Below are 19,685 nucleotides of genomic sequence, written 5' to 3'. Positions count from 1 at the left end.
TGCAGCTCTGTGCTGCATGCGCCTCCTGGTGCTGCAGACAGGCCTCTGGGTCACGGTCACACCATCAAGAAGGGTCTCGGAAATCTCAGTCCTTAAGAAATGCTGGCTTTCCTGCTTCCATGAAGACAAAGTTGGTCTTTGTACTCCAAAGTTACTGGTAAACAAAGTAACCTTTTCTTCCTGTGCTACTTAAGAAAACATTCTTTCTTTGTTTTGCCCAATGCGCTGATGCCTGAAAGAAAGGGAAATAAAAGTTTCAATCTGACAAAAAAATAAAAAAAAGCCCCAAAGACAGCCCTCCCAAACCATTAAAAATGAGTGTTGATGTCACCTGTTCATTCATCGGGCATTTCACTGATACAGTAAGACTGATGAAGCTGTATCATCCAGACATAAAGGGTGTCTTGGGCTGAGTGTGAGGTGTCTGAAGGTGCACCGACATGAAGTGCTTTTATACAGTAATGCGGCATTTCTTCAGGGTGCAGTTCTGAGAGTGTAACCCCCCAAACTCAGCCAAGCTGCAGCAGAAGGGGCTACCTTGGGGAAATGCCTTTTATTCTCTGTTGGCTTGAATGCCTTGGCCTAGAAGTGGTCAAATATTCACTGTACAGATGTTTCAAGAGACACATCTCTGGAGTGTGTCCAGCCTTGGACAGGTTGTCTCCGGGAAGCGAACGTAGCCCACTTTCCCTAACTTCACATTTGCTTCCTGGACAGAAAAGGCAACATCCATCATGTATTAAATGTGTTAAACATCCCTGTCTGTAGCACTGCTTAAAGCACAACAGGCTTGAATTCATTTCCACTGCATGTGTTCTGCAATAAATCCAAAATAGATGAATATGAATTTTTTATTTGAGCAAAATAATTTTTCTTCGTAGTTCTGTTAATTTTCCCTTTGTTATGTCTCAAATATTTGTCCCTGTAACCGATATCAGCATTTCTGAAATGGAAGAACGTTTTGTGATAATTTACTTTTCAGACCTGCATGTGCCTTCCTTCCTTGGTCCTGCTCCAAATGAGTGATCTTGATGAAAAGTGTCTGCAGCACAGCCGGTAGGATAAGTGTGCTCCTGCAGCATAGTTCAGGGGGTTCAGGTTCTTGGGCCCTTCCCAGGAGCGGACTGCGGGCAGAAGGCATCACTCTGGGGATGGATGAGGCCGTGGCAGGGTGCCACCTCTCTTCCCCATGCCTCAAACCTGACAGGGAACTGGATACATTATGCATGGCTCTTAGTTGGACCTGTGGTTTTTGGAAGGTGGCCCTACTGTGTGTGCACACCACATTCAAGGCACGTGGGCGCAGTGAGTTCATCTCTTTCCAGAAGGGCTGTGAGCACACTGGGATGTGGCAGGCATCTCCTGGTCCAGGAGGACTCTGTGCTATTGTCCAGATGTGTATGTGCAGTGTCTCTCTGCTTTGGCTAGCTGTCTCTTTTAGGTTAAGTACTTAATCTGGGCTGTATGTCATCTCCTAAAACGTGATGTTTCCGAGTGTCTTTGGAGTGACTGGCCATCACAGTGCCTTATTAGACGTGGTCACATTGCGTGGCCTCGAGTGCACGCCTGACTTGTCTCTAACATGGTCTGGAAGCTAGGCAAAGTCTAGATGTAATTTCTGGGCAGAGGAGCCGAAGAAAATAATGTGATAACAGATGTTTGACGTTGCATCCTGTTCTCTCCTGAAATCTATTGTGAAGTTTGAATGGTTAGTATTACAATGAATGTGCCCTTTTGTAAACATGCTCTTTGATACTTTTCCAAAACTTTTTATAGCTGTATTTTCATCAAGATTGGTGACCTTTCGCTCTTCCAGAGAAAAGCAGTTGCTTTGCTTGTTTGTTTTTACAATTCCTAAGGGAACTCTTTATTTTTATTCCTTCACTGACTGTCTTTCTTTGTCTCACATACAATGTATCTGCTAAATTTACTCGGGAGGAGGTTTTCAACTGTTTCCCAGTGAATGGCTCTTTCTGTTACTTCCTATCATCCCTTCTTCTAAATCTCTCATAGCATTGAGGCTTTCCAGGGTTTTAGCGTTCATCTTGATACATTCTTTTCCCCCAAACCCCTTACGAAAAGACAGCCGAATTGTTCTCAACTTCTAGGAGAGCTTTTAGTGTTTTGTAGTCATGGATATAAGCAGGTAGAAAACTGGGTGAAGGAGTGAATTAGGATAATTTTTTCATTTCTTAGTGATTGAACATCAGTCTTGGTTTATCACTATTTTCTGATCAGGTTGAATTCTTACTTGTATCAGTCTTCTGCGTGCTCCTGTGCTTCTTCATTCTCCTCTTGCGCAGTCCCCAAAGCTTGTATTTTTTCTCAGAGATGAATTTTATGCATTTCTTCTACCAATGGGAAAATTCCGTGCAGATATTACACCTATAAACCTTATTAGGATGGGGGACGTGATTTACAACTTCTGCTAGGATGTTGACACCCTTCTGTTATGTACCACTCCTTCTGTGACGTTTTTGCTTTGGATGTGATCTAATTTTCTGAAATTGAACATTACTGCATTGTTTATGTGATTTTTCCCCCTCCCGCCCCTCCCCTTCTCTTTTGTCTGTTTACTTGGTGATTATTTCTCTGTGCTATTTTAACAGTTCCCGTGTTTAGGGTCAGCTTTGACTAACTGCTTTTTTGAGATGTCTGTTCATTAGACCACTGAGATTTCAAAGTGATATTGTAAGGACATTTTTGGAGTAAACTTGATGTCTTGCTCTATTTCAAAGATTGGGAAATGGGGATAATTTTATCTGCATTTGTCTTGCTTCTTGATTTGTTTGAGTCTGCTATGCCTGCCCTCTTGTATTTTTTTTATTTTTATTTTTTGGAGATCTTATATCATTGTATTGTGTTAAGAATCTAGTGAGTATTACTTTTCTTCATGGATTTTCCTTTGGTTTTCTGAGAAACACCTGGTAGAAAAACTTGTTTTGTTTTTTTTTCTCTGTTGTTATGGTATCTATGTAATTAACTTTGCTACCAAGAAAAGCAGTGTGCTTTTTGTTTTTTGCCTATTTAAAAATGAACGGTGATCTTTCATCCTATATTATAAAGCTGGTAGGCTCCATCCACAGCACCTGGTGGTCCCAAAAGGGCCACAGGGATTGTGAAATCCTTTTGCCCCTTGAGTTGTCCATGAGCCCAGGATGCAGCGTACCCAGAGGGGATGTATGTTTTTGATGGCATCATGCACTACTCAGGCTGCTAAAGGCAGAGGGATACTTCCTGCTAAATTCAGGAGGCTTTGCTCCATGTTCTACCAACAAGGGATTCTGAGTGCTGCTTCTGTGCAACATGCAGATTACTTGAGTTTACAAAATCAATACTAAGAACTTCTATGTGCTTGTAATGGTTTTAGAAGCATCATTTTTCCTCGTGCTGCTCAGTGCTTCTTAATATATTTTCTCTTTAAAATCGAAACTTAAGTGAAAACTCACGTAGTGATACTGCCAAAAAAAAAACCTAACAGCCTTACCTTTCAGAAAGCTTAGATTTCCAAAAGTTAAACCCCTTAGAATCCAGCTCTCTGAGTGAGGTACAATGATCGTTGTAAACCTGTTGAAACACGGAAGCAATATTTAAAACCAAAAGCAACAACCAAAAGAACCTGTGATGGTAAGTAGTTAATGCCAGGCAAACCAGTGGTACAGGCAATACATATCGCGTTGCTCTAAAATATTAGTTGTGGTTGGTTAGGAGCTCCAACTGTGCTAGAGGAGAAAACAAATAGAAGGTTAGAAAATATTCCCAACATTTTTAATTTTTTTTTCTGTTATTTAAGAGCTTGGGCTGAAGGCATTTTTTTCTTTTCTCGGTAAGCAGTAATTACAAAAATATACACTGTTCTCAGAGGTCTGATTTCACCTTGGCTTGATTTAACTTCCTGTATTGCCCCACAGATGCTTTTGTACCATTCGCCGTGCTTGACATGTGCTTAAGTTTAGTTTGTCGTCTGGGTCAGTTACGTCAAAATATTTTCCAATTGAAGTTTCCTCTGCTTTTCCCTTCAGCTCTTGGCTGGGGCAGTTCAAACGGATTAATGAGGCTTGGAAAGGCTGAGTGCAGTGCTTTGCAAAGAACTGTCAATGAATTTGAGGGTGATAGTTTGCCTTCTGACAGGGATTTCGGTGAGCAAAAGGATGAAATAAAGCTAGGTGGCTGTGACTAGCTGAGCAGCACATTTAAAAATGAAGAAACGTTGTGGTTTTATGGGAAACTCTGGCAAACATTTGATAAAGCTCGCAAAAAGATCTGCAGTAACACATTTACAGTACCATGCCAGTTAATTATCTGATAATGAAACAAAGTAAATTAAGAAATTTTTCTGATGTTTAAGATTTTCCACAAAGGATAGCAATTTGAGGTATATTAATGAACACTTCTGATCCTCAGGCTATCTGCATGTTTTACTCAACAAAAAATAAGGCATTCATCCACTCTTACCATAAGCTTTCCAGCAGAGAATGTGCAGACAGAAAATGATTCAGAGATAATCTCCTGTCTCTGTTTCCTTCCCTCTTTTCTATTAGAACCGTAATTGCAAGGGCTGAAATTCACAATCTTTTGCTAGCCTGCTCCCTGAGTTACTTCAGAGCCTACAAGAAGCTGCCTGATTTGAAATTTTTAAGGCACCACGCCATAAATCTTGCCAACAAAATTTTTTAATGATGTCCTTTGGTATGCTGGGCAGGGGGAGAGGAAGTGTTTAAAATGGTGAGCGTGCTGGGCCTGGGGCTTGTGGGCTGCTGAGAATTGGAGTGGTGCAGGTTAAGTCATCAAACAGCATTGAAGAGAAGAAGTAGGCTTTATTCTTATCAAGCAAATAAAGTCTGTTTTATAAGCAAATATTTTTCTGCAGTGCAGCTCAACATGCAAAGTAACTGATTTCTGAGTTCCTTCCAAATCAGCTAGTGCTGCGATAGCAGGTTGCTCACTTGCGTTGTCATGAAGCCAGGGAGGGAAACAAAAAAAGCCAAAATACTTGATCTAACTGTATGAAAGCTGTACTGCTGGTGGCTGGGATCGAGCTGTGCTCCTCAGAGTTGGCTGCCCACGCTGCTCCAGCAGCCTGGTGAGAAACCAGCACATCAGAGCGAGGTGGATCGCATCTGCAAGGTAGATGTCTGCCTGTCCAAATCAGTTACTGTAAATGCCTATCTCAGGTGGCTGTGTCTGAATGCGGGCAAGTGAGCTTTGTCTGAGGTATGCATTCTGAACAGCCGAGAACTGCTTTGACATGAAGCTTTTCTTTCTTTTTTTTTTTTCTTTTGAGGTTCACAGTTTCTAGGCACTTAATTTGAAATTAAATATGTGACTGATGTTTTCATGTCTGTCGAATTGTTTCTACTTTGAAAGTGACAAAGAATGAACTGTGCGTTAGATATTACAGAGTAATAATCCTAGGGGGTGATAGAAATTCTCTAATGCTTAGGGTTTTTTTAAAAATATGATTTGCACTCCATAGTTAACACATTTTAATGTGTCTGTGTTAGAGCCCAGAACCTTCATGTGAGGTTATGGCAGAAGTTTGGAAGAGAGCAGACAGACCTGTGTCGCTGGAGAAATCTGGAGCTGTGTCTATCTGGCTCAACAAGCATAAGTATGTAACTTGGTTGATTGTCAAAACAGTACCAATAATAATAATAATAATAAATATATATATATACAGGCAGAGAGAGAGAGAAAGAGAATTTCCTATCAATTGAAAGTCATTGCCCTAGTATTTTCAGGTGGAAAAAAAAAATCCCCAAATGGCTTTAAGCACCGATTAGAAAAATTACTGTTACTCTTTAACTTCAGGGATACCAGATGCTGCTCTTGTAGTTTAAAACACTGAGAACTTCTGTCATAACAAAGTGCACATAAGCTTATCTTGTGTTGTAGCCTGTACACAGAGGTTTTATCTTTTGTGCAGTTAATCTTTCGAGCTTATTCTGATCATATTTAAGATGCATTTTCTTTTTCTTCTTAATAAAAAAAACCCAACAAAACAAAAACAAGACCAATATAGGAGAAAAATTTGTGCCCAATCCAGACCATAAACAAGTGGGAGGTTTCATGACAGAAGGGGAATGTATCTTGTAAATCAGGATGGGATAGTCTTTCAATAGTGCATGTATGGAAACTCTCTACTTTGAGGCTGAATAAATAAAACCTGGCAGTATGCGGTGTGCCTGAATTGGCAGATTTTGTGCTATCGCTCTGGGTCAGAGCTGACAAATTGTATGATTATATGCGCTGCTATGCTACAGCGACTTCTGCCAACTTCCTTCTCCAAATGTTTTGCTGGTTGTGGAGGCACTGTGCAAATGACCAGAAGGAGCAGGTTTTATTTCTTCGTGTCCTTTCATATGGAGGATTTCTTGTTGCAGAGGAGGACACAGCTACGCATCATTAAATGGTGCCATTTGTTACTAACACCTCTCAGTTAGTATATCAGTGGCTTTTAATGGAATCAGTATGGTCACCTCCAGGCCAAAGATGATGTTTCACCAACTGTCAATTTGCTGACTAAATGCTGTTCATGTCATTTGATTTTTGAAACATTAGAAAAGCACTGAAAAAAAAATAATAACAAAAAATATTCCTGGTATTTCTTGAATGGTTTCCAACTGCTAAGGAAGCTTCTCTGAAAAGACAAGTTGAGCTTTCAGAAAATCAGAATCAGTACTCAGCTGTCAGCCAGTGACTTCTGATGGCCACTAGGCTGCTTGGAACATGGACTGATCCTTTGGAAGAATGGCCCTCAATCCCTGCTAGAGGACAACACGTTTTCACACAGGGCAAGGCAGAAGTTCAGCTCAGGTTGGATCAGAGCTAACCCAATTCAATTTCTACATCCAATTTCTACATCCAGCTTCTTTGAACATTTCTCGTTTTTGTGTTGTGGTTTTAAGTGTTTGCATTAGATGAACCATACACCAGTTCATCTTCTTTGCTGTGCCCTTTCTCTTAGTTTGGAGTCTTTTCCTTTTTATGACCACGTATAATAACAGTTCCAAGCTGCTTGTAATAAACAGCATGGCTTTGAATGGCAGTTTTGGTATTGTTTATGAGTGGTGAACACTGAGAGCTTCTTCAAATCAACTTTCATGAAATTCTCCTTGAGGAGGCACAGATCATTAATACGTAGCAGTCATTCACCCAGAGTTGCTGCTTAATAAAGGGAAAAATGGAGAAAAGCTTCAAGTCAAAGCTTACAGCAAAACCATACATTCAAGTAATTCTCTTTGGAAACATTTTAAACAGCATTTATTGCTTTGATGTTACCTTGATCATATTTTAATGCTTAATTAAAAATTAAACTCTAAGCATCTGAAATTATATTTTACATTAAAGTTCAGAGGGAGTAGTTCTGGTTTTAAGTATTTTTTGCTCAGACAAAAGAAATGTCAAAGTACTTGATGTTGTTTGTCATACTAGAGGAGTACACTGTTGGCACTGAAGTGTATGATGTTGGCTTCCATGAGAATATTGATGTGGATCAAGATTGCTTTTAAGAATATGGGTGTGAGTGAGACATTTCAAGGAAAAGCAAGTAATAGAAGTCTGTACTTGTGGCCAGAGAGTTCTCAGTGTGTCAGCTAGGTTTGACAGAAAGCTAGACAGAAGGAGAAAGCTGCTCTCCCGTTACTTAAGGATTTGTTAGGCCTGCACTATCAGATTCCTCGCCTGCAATGAACATGACGAATGGCAAGGGCCCAGGGCAGCTGGATGCTGTCTCTGTGAGCTACAAGCCTCTTCTGCACAACTGGCTGCACACTCGTCTTTGGGGTCCACAGTGGGTATAGGAAATAGCCTCATATTTCTCTCTCACCTTGTTTTTTCCATCTTTTTCTTTCCTGGGTTATGTGTCTGAATGGTTCTGTTTCTGTGTAGGTATCTGACAGACTCAAATTCTGAAGTTGTAGAAAGCCTGCAGGTGACACTTCAACTTTAGCTGCTGCAGCAGTTGTTTTAGGGGTGAAGGCTGAAGGATGGACGCAGTGCTAGCTGTGTCGTTCCAGTTTTTTTTCTGGCAAGATGAGCAGTACTCTTCTTCAGCCCTTACGCAGTTGACTTTACCCACATGGTACACTATGGCTGGCTGCTGCTCTATTGCACCTGATCCTATGGGTTAATGGACAACACTAAAAAAGGAAAGAAAATGGAAAACTGTGACATAACCAGTATGCTTTGCTGATGCCACATTACTTGTACTTTTCTTATTAGAGCATACATTCTTCACAGAACGTTTGCAAAGGTGTTTTCTAGTGGTGCCAGTGTCAGGATAAAGTCAGTGCACTAAGTGCTACTGCAATGCTGAAAATAACTGAGGAGATGGGAGACTGCAAAAAAACAGTTTGTGCTGCATTTTTGGAGAAATTAATCTTTTTTCTGCTGCTCTAGGTACAAAGTCCAGACAGCCCCACTGAAGGAGGGGTTGGACCAGAAGCTCTGTCACTGTCAGTGTGTAAGCGTGCATTTGCCACACATTTTAATTCCAGCACAACCATTGTTTGAAGCTGCCTTACTGCTCAGAGCAGAGCATTGCCTGAAGGGACTCACAGCACTGAAGCACAGGAAGGCTGTGCAGTTTTCCAGCTGTGAAGAAGGATGTCATTGCTGCTGGTGAAATTATGAGGGCACCTGTTCCCTGGAAAACAGCCTGAAGCCACTGGCTCATTTTGTTCAGGGCAGTGGATAATCATCGCTGGTCATGGCTGTAGGTCAGTGTTGATGCAAACCAGGCTGAAGTCAATGAGTCATTACCAATCCCACGAGAATCTTAGTCCCATTAAGAAGCATTATTTTAGCAGCCTATCCTGCAGGATACGGCAAAACAGAAAATGCTCTGAGAATTCTCCATTGTTTTGCTTTTTGTAATTTTAAGTACTGGCTCAAGACTTGAACATTGACCCTGTGGTCTCCGGTTTGTTCCTGGTGGACAGGGCTGTGAGGATAAACAGGCACGGCAGCAGCTGGCACTAATAATTGTGCTTGGCAGTCTCAGCAGAGAGGAGAAGGAATGCAAATCAGCAAAGACACTGAACAGCTTTCTCACTAAGGATAGAGCCCTCGTAGATGGGTTTCAGGTGTGCTGCTGTGGCAGCTGCTTCTCTCTGGACCTGCAAGCTGTCAGAATCAAAGTTCTGCTAGATATGGGTTTAGGTCACTGTTTTGGTGCTTGGCTAGGTAGGAAGCATGTTGAGTGTACAAGTAAATGCTTTTCTGCAATTGATCTTTTTCAGCTGGCTTGCAGACCCCTTGTTGCTGTTGTTGATCCAAAAACTTCTAAGAACCACTGATGTGTTTATTTTTTTGGTTAATGCTGTTTCACATAAGAGAAGTAGGTAAGCATTACAGTAGGAGGACTAACCTACAAGCGTAGTTACTTGCTATAGCAAATGAAGGAATATGTGGTATGAGTAGAAGGTAATCCTGAAAATGTACAAATAAGGCTTTTGTAAGTGGTATATTATTAAAATTCCTTGTAGGACCATCAGTAACGGAGCACTGGCAGCTTGAGACAGTCATTTCAGATGCTGACATATTTAAAATCTTTTTTTTCTTTATTGTGTAGGGGCCTGAACTGATGAATAAGTATGTTGGTGAGTCGGAACGAGCAGTGAGAGAGGTGAGAAAGTACAAACTATCTTGGCATTCAAACTCTTCTGTGCTTATAAGGTTGCCTTTAAATTTTCCAAAAAAATGTCCTTTTGGTTCAAGAGTAAAAGCAGAACAAAAACCACAAAACTGAAGGGATCTTTGTGGGGTTTAAATTCCTCCTGCACTGACCTCGTGATGCACATCCAATTTAGGATCCACTAGCAACTTTCACTGTGAGCTTGTATCATGCAGAATCATGAGAAACTACTGAAAGGTCTGTTTTGTAAAATAAATAAATAGATAAAATGACTCATGTCTCTTCTGTGATGCTCTGTAGCTTCTGAGGTGCACAGTGGCGATAGCGTTATGTAAGAAATGCCAGTCCCTTAAAACTGAGTGCGCTATTATTGTTTTTTTAGATCTTTAGGAAAGCCAGAATGGTGTCTCCTTCAATTCTTTTCTTTGATGAAGTAGATGCCTTGGCAGTCGAAAGGGGAAAGTAAGTAATTCTGTTATAAAAATCACAGACATTATTTTCTCATAAATTACTTTTACATTGTGCAATCGCAAGTACGTTATTTTTCTAGAATTATTTTATTAAATATATTTCATTCCACATGCAGAAGAGTAGTGTTTGTGACTTCTACTCAGCGTATTTAATGTGGTATGAACAGGTAAGCTGGTGAAGTTCCTCCTTTCTCATGTCATCAGCGGGAAGAATTCTACTGGTTCTCATGCCCTTTGGCTCTTTACTGTGGTTTTAACTTGCATTTATTTCCAGAAACCGACTCCTTTCTTTTCCCAAGGTTGTTGCACTGTTCTATTATAATGTCTCCATCAAGAAATGAAGATGATCATATGTTATATAACTTCAGAATTTCCAAAGTGATTACTCATATGCTTAAATTTAAACTTACATTTAAGCATTTTGCCAAAGGAAAAACTTCATGAAATAGTTTTGGCAATTTTGACCTTAAAAAGGGATTCTTGTGCAAACAGCTAACAATCTTATTAAAATATCCTTGCTTGGTTATGAGAGATGTCTAACTATTGTCTGAAGGAGGATTATAGGAGATTTGCTACAATGGCATTTAAGATTTGACTGGCGATTGAAGGAGCTGTTTTTGGGAATATGTTTCCATAAAATACTTTTTCTAGTGAATGAGTATGTGGTTTTTTGTTTTTCTTTTCCTGTTTTGTTAGATTTACATGAAGAACTATGAAATGTAAGCATGTAGTAAGTATTTCTCTAGTTCAAAGGCATGTCAGATTTCCATTGTGTTTCTGGAAAAGGAGCTACCTTAGCATCCATACGGATCCCTCTGTATTGCAAGGGGGCCATTAGTATCTGCAGAAAAGGGTAAATGACATCAGTCTTTCTGATAGTTCAGCAACTGAAACTGTTTACATAACAGGAGATCTTGAGTAGCACAGAGATGCCCTGTGAAACTACTAACAAACGAAGACATTTTCTATTGCAACTGTAAGAGATGATCCGTCTTCATCAGCATCCTTCTCATAATGCAGTGTATGCAGCTGTGAAATCTGTAAACTTCCTAGAAATGCTAGCCAACCTGTGGTATGCGCTGAAACACCTGCCTGCTTATCGCAATAGAGAAGCTGCAAAAAATGTGTGCTGGAATCAAGCCAATAGGAAGAAAAAAATTTCCCCCTGCTGAAATGTTAATGTGTTTAGCTTTCAGAAACACTGCTTCATCAAGATAAAACCTTTTGGAAGAATAAGACGCAGTACATTTTAATCAGCCTTTTCACCCCATGCCCTAAAGGCATTGAGTTTGTTTATTTGTTTTATTCTTTTAGGGGGTAAATAACCCAATTTTACCTTACCTGGAACTGTCTGTGGGGGGTAGTAGGCCTGGCACAGCTTGCTGAAGAATGTGGTATGACCTGCTGCAGTCATGTTGCGCTGGAGACATCTGGTTTTGGGGCTTTAAAAAGAACAGGGTGGGACACACAAATATTTCATTGTCAAATCTGAACCAGATGGGAGGTAAAATATGTAGCAGAGTTCTCATAAAATTCATCTGAAATTAAATGGTGTAGGAAACCAGACAAGGCACTTATTAGAAATGACCTTTTTTTACAGGCTGACTTCGCACAGTAGGAATTTGCAAATGCATTAGAGATGCTAACGATTTGTGGCCTCTGGAGATCCATTTCCTGTACTGTTACTAGCCATAGTGAAATTTTCAAGGAAACACCTGTTTATATTGTCTCCCTATTCCCTCTATTGGCTAAATTGGTTTTCTCTGTCTTGGCAGTGAAAACCTCTCTGTGATACAACTTTGGAAAAGATTTTCTTCTTAGTTTAAATCTTAGGATTCTGTGGGCTGTGGGGTTTGTGCATCTCAAAACTTCCTGGGTAGGTACTACCTTCTCCTGGTCCTCACAGGATGTGTCAAGAGATAACAGTTTGTGCTTTTCTTTAAGTTGTGAACTGTGCACAAAACTACTCTCAGATCTGATACACAGATCTGAAGTAACGTTAATTGCTTAATGCTAATGCTCTTCAGAGCACTTTGCCAAATATTTATTAACCCATTAGTACTTGCTTAGATTTAACTAAAGCTTGTGGGTTTAAAACACATAAATGTTTTGCTCCCAACCCTCTGTAGAGATCACTAAACAATCCCTCCTCATCAGCAGGCACGTACAGATCAATAGACTTGGTAATTGATTGTAGCCAGTTGCAGGTAGATCAACAAAACTAAAGAGTCTTCCTGTTTGCATGACTCAGTGCACAAGCATGGCAAACACTGTAGCTGAATTCAGGTCTGCCACAGTGTTTTGTCTATCTGTTTACAGAATTATGGCTTGGGACTGTAAATTTCAAGACTCTTCCTAGTGTATCTGAGCCCCCTTGGAAGACTTTTCACTCTGGTTTGCCTTGAGGTGTTAGAGGAAGCTTAGAGAGAAATAAAAATAAAACAAAAATAAGATAAGAGTAGGGTTTGAATGGACTGACAAAGAAAAAGGGAAGCATTTACTAAAACTGATTCTGAAGAATAAATGATAAATCTAGAGATGAAAAGATGGAGAGGAAAGCAGAGGTACATAGCGAGTTTAGAGTAGGAGAGATGATCACACTAAGACAGGAAAAAACTCTGAAAATGGGGAAGACTTGATAGTGAATTCCCTGGGCTAAAGGGAGCCCCGCAGGACTGGTCCAGATACGGCAGCACGTGGAGAGGAATGTTTGCCTCTCAGTAATCCCTTCCCTGCTCAGAGCTCGAGTCTCTTAACAAATTGCACAGCTGCGAAGAATTATGGGTATTTGTTATTCCTTGGTATCCTGACTATGTAAAACCTAATTCTTCTGGCCATTAGAGGTTGCCAAGAGGGAAATGGCTTGGTAATTAGACTTGAAAGTGATGAATGAACATGACTCTGTGTAAATGCAGCACAGACAGTCTGTTTGCTGAACTTAAGAAATCTATGTGCTTTGGAAATGGGACATTGTTTATATAAGTAGGATTTTTAGGATTTTTGGGCAATGGACATATTTGTTCCTTTTCTTGTTTTTCAGAAGTAAAGCATTTTCCCCTTTAACGGCAAATCCTTGTAATGTAAGATAGGAAATGTAGGCTGATGAGAAAGACACTGTTAAATACTGTTTTCAATGCAGGACAAAAAAAGAAGACAGAGAGCAAAGATCAGTACCTTGCATTAGTGAGTGCCAATACAAGTTGGTAGATGAACAATGCTATTTTGGAGCAAAAGTGGAAGTGACAAGGTGAAGGGACTTTGGTACCAATCCCCTACAAGACGATGATGCTCTTCTGGGGAGGTGTGTTATCCTGGGTGTTGGGCGGGGGGGGATAGCTACATTCTGAAGCCACAAATTAATTTACTCAAAATGTCTGGAAGTTGTGCTGTTTTCACTGCAGTCTGGACTTTCAAGTCATATGAAGCTATGAAGGATGGTGGCTTCTCTTCTGTAGTGTGACACCTCTACTTTTAACAGGGATAGTGATCAGTCTGTTTTTAAATCAAGCTGTCTGTCTTTTTGGGGTATTACAGCACATGTTTACACTGTACGCTGGAAGATAGTCGCATGCTTATGTCTTTGCAAATTCCCTGGTGTCATTGGCAGCCTCTTTCATGGGAGAGGTGAATCACTGTGCTGTGATGTATGCAAAGGCCAAATGATATGAAGAAAGAAGAGATGGAAGAAATGGAATTTTCCTGTGCTGTACTTGAGTTGACGCTAGCAGCTGGCTAAGCTAAGCAAAGAATTTAGCTATTCTGACTTATGTTGACAGTGGTTGTCCCTGAATCAGGGAACATCAGCTGAGTTTGGATTTGATGGAGAATTGAGGCATTCAAAACTTCTGTGGTTGTGGTCTGAAGTCTTTAATGTATTTACCATCCAAATGAAAATATTGTCTGGGGGGAAAAAGCCACGTGTCCAGTACTGGCTGTCTACTTTAGGCCTAACAAGGAGTGGTGAAGAAGTAAAAGTTTGGAAACAACGGAATCACACAGTAAAGCTTGTAATTTGCTTTGAAATAGCAATTTTAACAAATAATATTACCCATATGCTGTATACATATGAAATATCTGTAATCTCTCTATTTTTGACAAAAAAAAAAAAAAAAAAACTTTTGAAGCTTCCTGTCCAGAAAAAATCCTTTATCACAATGTGTTTTAAATCTGTTTCTTCCTTTATGAAAACAACAAAATTTAATTTTGCCATCCTTTATCATAATTTTGACATTTTAAGCATTGTGCCTATTTCAAGTCAGTAAGACTTTCAGAGGCATCAGTGGAAGCAGGACTGGATCTGTAAACCCTTTTTTTGCCATCCTTCAAGTGCATGGATAAATTTACAGGATTTAGAGAAACCAGTCAAGCCCATAAGGTAGGTAAGCCTGTTCTGCAGTGCAGAGGACTGCTGTGGCAAGGCTGACTCTGCTGCAAGGTGCTTCAGCCAAAGACATGCAGCTGAGCCTTTGTCTGGATTCCTGCATGAGGCCGGGCTGAAACATGCTTGGATTAGAGGGATCAGAAGTGTCACAAGTGGTGGCCACTGTGCTTCCTGGTATGATGTTGGCTATGGGAGAAGGTCAGCTCACCCATGCTAAATGGGCCCAAGCAGGCTACAACTGCCAGCAGGGTTAAAACTGTAATAATTTAATACTTTTTTAAAAAATAAGATAAAAAATAATATTAAAAAAAAAAGGAGAACATAATTGTCATGAAAACATACAACTGAAACTTATTCCAGATGAATGTAAGCCTCTCGTATTTAAATATTGTTATAATGAAATGAATTCCAGTCTAGTTACTTGCTTCTATGTCTGTAATGCTTCCAATTTAAACTGTTCTAACTTCCCTGGTAGACATGATTGATTACAGTTTTCAACTTGATTAACTTCCAGGAATGCACAGAAGAGAAATGCTGAGGGAAACAGAATGAAAGGAAATGGGGAATACACTGTGCATCAGGTGTGTGGTTATTTTTAAGGTGACATCAGTGTTGAAAGAATAGGAGAACTGTAGATGTTAGCATGTTCCTGTTTCAGGTGGGTAGTGCTGGTGTCAGATGAATGTGTGGCCCATCATCTGTCCTTCATAGATGTGTGTATGAAGTTGGTTGTGAGCAGATGGAAATGGGTAATGGATCGCTGTCCAGTACTTGAGGGTTTGGAGAAATGCTTGGGGAAATCCCCCTGGAAGAGATCCTGTTGGTTCCAAACCCATCTCAGACTGGCTCCTTTTCTCCTTCATGTTGCCTTTTTCTGGGCTGACTTCACTGTCTTCTGAAAAGCTGCAATAATAAGAAATTTGGGCAAGTGGAAGATGTTGGTTACGTGAATGGGAAGGTAATTAGGATGTAACAAGTGACAAATTGTAGGATGCTGATGGAGGGAAGGATTTAGAGTTTCTTCTGTCAGAGTTTTTCTGATGATACAGGCAGAAAAATTCCTTGCTGCTGGGAATATTTATTATTTCAGCGCTCAAGACGTGGATTTTTTTGTTGTTGTTTTACAAATAGCCAATACATTGAAATGATATTATACAGGTGTCTCTCTGCTAGATTTTTAATAACATCCAAACTTGTAGTGTCAGTGATGGTTTGAATTAATAATATGTGCTGGAGTTGTGCCGTACATGTCCCAGATATTAATTTGGCCCAGTGTTTTCATAATGACCATTTGTACCTATGTATGCTTCCTATGCCTTTTTGGTTTATGAGTTACCTCGCTTGCTGCGTGTTTATGTACGTAGAAGAATAAATTAGTAATTCCAGAGCACAACAATTACGCGTGCTTTGGCATGATTGGAGCCTTTTCCCCCTCCTCTGCGCAGGGCTGAGGGCCTGACAGTAAAGTCTGCTTCAACCAGCGTTAATTGTTAAGATACCAGCCGTTCCATTGTGTCAATGAGTTTTGCATTTGTTGTGAGAGGAAATTATTTCCAGAGATTCCAGGAAAGGAATTATTTGAGATGATATCATGTCCAATGAGTACTTTTAAAACCTGTAACTTTTGGCTGTTATTGCAATTCTTTTGTTAGAGAGAAAAATAAGAAAAGCAGCTTTTATCTGTAGTAGGTGAATCTTGCCTGATGCGATGATTTGGAAAGGAAGGTGGGCTGTACTCCTTCTCATCAGACCTGCATTATAGATTTCAGCTGTGTGGAGATGAATCCCTGGGCAGTAACTGAGCCGGATGCCTGCCCTGAGGCCTGCCCCTGCGACCTCGTGGGCCTGCCTGCCATTGCTGTGAATTTAAGAGCACTCCAAATGTTGGCGTGTGAACAGTTCCTGCATTTTCAAGTCTATGGTTTATCATTAGAACTAAATTAAGGTCCTGATTCTGTAGTTAACATGTTCTGATGGGTTTCAATGCCACTGAAAGCAGTGGCAGATGGAGAGTTGCTGATTCTCCTTGACAGGATTTAATTGAAGATCAGGATTTAAATACGTTTTCCAATGGAAATAACATCTGGTGTTCTGAAAAAACATTCATTGCCTTGGCTTTGGGGAGTGTTCTCGGTTTTCAGCCTGTGCAAATGTACGTTTGCATCAGCTTGCAGTGAGGTTGCTTACTAAATTTGATCATGAGGTAAAATCATAAGCACTGCTTTCTTGGACTTTGATTTTCAAATATGAGACAAACCTGCTGGATGAGGGGGTGGAGGAGAAAGGACAGCTAAACAAGTGAAAATATAGAAAACAAGTAAGCTGTTGCTGTCAACAGACTAGCTGTAGCAAGAAAGGTAACAGAACCTGGAACATGTCCAGAGAAGGGCAGTGAAGCTGTGAAGGGTCTGGAGCACAGGTCTTATGGGGAGCGGCTGAGGGAACTGGGATTGTTTAGTCTGGAGAAGAGGAGGCTCAGGAGAGATCTTATGGCTCTCTACAACTGCCTGAAAGGGGGGTTGTGACAAGGTGTGGGTCAGTCTCTGTTCCCAGGTAACAATGACAGGATGAGAGGGAGTGGCCTTAGGTTGCACCAGGGGAGGTTCAGGTTGGATGCTAGGAAAAAAATTTTCTCTGAAGGAGTGATGATGCACTGAAACAGGCTGCCTAGGGAGGTGATGGAGTCACTGTCCCTGGAGATGTTCAAGAAACGTGAAGATGTGATGCTGAGGGACATGGTTTAGTGGGCAGTATTGGTGGTGGGTGGAAGGTAGGACTAGATGATCTTGTAGGTCTTTTCCAACCTTAATGATTCTATTTAAATCTGGTGATTGCTTACATCTGGTTGTGTCTGAAAAGTGTCCTTAGCGTCAAGAGGTATATAATGCTGATAAATTGTATGTACTTCTTGGTGCAATGGTAGAATCAGGTTGCAGTTGCTCTTATATTTATGGGAAAAAGTGTGAGAGCAGCTTCAGATGTTCATGTGAAAAGGACAGTGCTTGTTGACCTCTGATTCCAGGTAGTGAGAATGGGCACTGGGTGAAGCCAGAGGAGATGAGAAAAAGAAGGGGAGTTATGGGTGGCCTTCACCTGTATAATTCAGTTTGGGGCTGGGGCACAGATTCTCTCAGATCCAGCAGATGAGATCAAAATTAATTCAGGCTAATGGTGAGGCACTGGTACACTGTAGAATATATGTTTTCTTCTGCCAGAATGCACATTGGAAGAGCCTTTAGCAAGAATAAAATACTGTGAGCAGGTTTTTATTCCCCATAGGTAGTTTTACCAGGTGGGCTTGGCAATTTGAAAAGCTTCTCTGTTGTTGGTCGAGGGAAGGGTGTTATTGGTTGCTGGAAGGGTGTGCAGCCCAAAGCTGACGGGGCTCTTGCAGCACCAGCTGAAACTTCACATGGGAGAGGATATCTGGCTCTGCCTAATGTGGTAAACCAGTATAAGGAGACACGTTTTTTTCCCTTTAAAACTACTTCGAGGATTTAGGAATTGGCAAAAAGATTAAAATTGCACGTAGCTTACAGACTGATGTATTTCATTACGACAACGTAAGAGATTACTTAGAATTCTGAGGCCCACGTGTAGCAGCCAGGCTGCTCCTTCCTCACACGTTTTTATTTTGAAGTTGGAGGTATTTCTGGTGGGGGCATGGCTCTTGCGTGCACACACCCGTGCACACATGGCCCTGTGTGGATTATGTAAGGTTCCTAATTCCGACCGCTGGGATTTGCAGGCAGCGTGTTGACAGGAAATTAGTTTGTACCAGTACGTGCCTTTGGAGAGCGATTTCTATGCAGTTGCAATGATGACATCAACCCACGGAGGTCAGGTAGAGGGGGGCAAAGCAGTCGCTTGGCTGGAAGTTGGTTTTGGCAGTGCCTGCATGGGACTGGAGGGTTAATCATAATTTGTTTCTCCGACTGCTGTTTGCGTCAAAAGTCCAGGCAGTCTTAATGAAAGTTGCCTGTGTTAATTTGAAACCCTTGCTGGGAAATCATGGGAAAATGGAAAAATGCATACTTGCGTGTCACCCTTCAGATTAACGGCTTAGGCAATGCTAGCGTTCTTGGGGCGTGCGGTGCAACTCAGAGCAGCTTGTAAAGAGATTGCGCGTGCCTGCTGGGAGTTTCATAGGGCATCCTCTGAAGCCAAAAGCTAATTTGCTCTAGACTGTTTGCTAAATATGGTGCATCATATGATGGCTTAGTGAGCTATGTCAGTAAAAGCACCAAAATTGAAGATTTCTGGTGTCGTGGATCCCAGACACATCTTCGTTTGATAAAACTATTATTTTTGATATTTTTTCCATGCGTGGCTTTAAAATCTTCTTATTCCACTTTTAACAGGTAATAGCAGAGCCCCTGCTAATGTGCTGGTGTCCCCCTCTGTTGTTGTTTGAGCTGCATTATGCCATCTGTGACTGCTTAACTGTGATTTTCTGATTATGCCCCAAGTGTGTGAAACTGCAGAGTACGTTCACCTCTAACAGTGGGAGTTTTCCTTAGAGTAAACTTTTTCTTCTTTTAGTCTGATGCTTGTAAGAGAAATGTTTATATTGGGGAAAGATGTAATATCCGTTCTAGCCACCTCTCTTTATAAACAAGTATTTCTGCTTTGTTTCCTTAAAAAAAAAAAACGTTTGACATCTCCCCCAACGCCTTCTAGGTTCAGATCATCTCATATAACACTAACATTTTGGTCCCACTCCTATTGTTTTTCCCTTTGCTTAGCTTTTCCTCGTGTGTAGCCCATGGGGTATAAAGTTGAGTGAATGTGAAACTAGCGCGAGATGGGAGGCCCGAATCCCACCTGAGACTAGCTTATGTTACAAAGTTGATTTTAATTTCCTTTCAGTTCTGTGTCCTTCGAAAAGCATTTACCATCCTCGTGCAACACCTGAAGTGTTTTATCACACTGAGCCCTCTGCAAGGCGAGGGGCTGTGACCTGGGGCTGTGTTAGACATGCTCTGCTACCCCCTGGGAGTTTCTAGCCTGGCTACAGCAAACCAAAAAGCTGACAACGAACTAACCCAAGTCCCTTCTGTAATATTTCTTAGCAACCTAAAAATTCTCTTAGCCAGCATTTATTATAACTCCTCAAAGATATTTTCCAGGCTAGGTCTGATAAGTTAACTATTTTGCTCTGGTAAATTACAGAACCGGTTGCAGAACAGGAAAGCTA

General features: G+C 40.9%; 1 protein-coding gene across 1 annotated transcript in view; it reads left to right on the top strand.

The window, feature by feature from the left end:
* Positions 1 to 19,685, top strand: part of SPATA5 (spermatogenesis associated 5) — a 182,714-nt gene that overhangs the window by 32,850 nt on the left and 130,179 nt on the right. The window contains 2 exon segments of the mRNA XM_021394011.1: positions 9,575 to 9,628; positions 10,020 to 10,099. Of these exon segments, the coding sequence (XP_021249686.1) occupies positions 9,575 to 9,628; positions 10,020 to 10,099 (134 nt within the window).

This window comes from Numida meleagris, chromosome 4 (genome assembly GCF_002078875.1).
Source record: "Numida meleagris isolate 19003 breed g44 Domestic line chromosome 4, NumMel1.0, whole genome shotgun sequence".
NCBI classification, from domain to species: domain Eukaryota; kingdom Metazoa; phylum Chordata; class Aves; order Galliformes; family Numididae; genus Numida; species Numida meleagris.
This window is presented reverse-complemented; position numbering and strand designations above follow the sequence as displayed.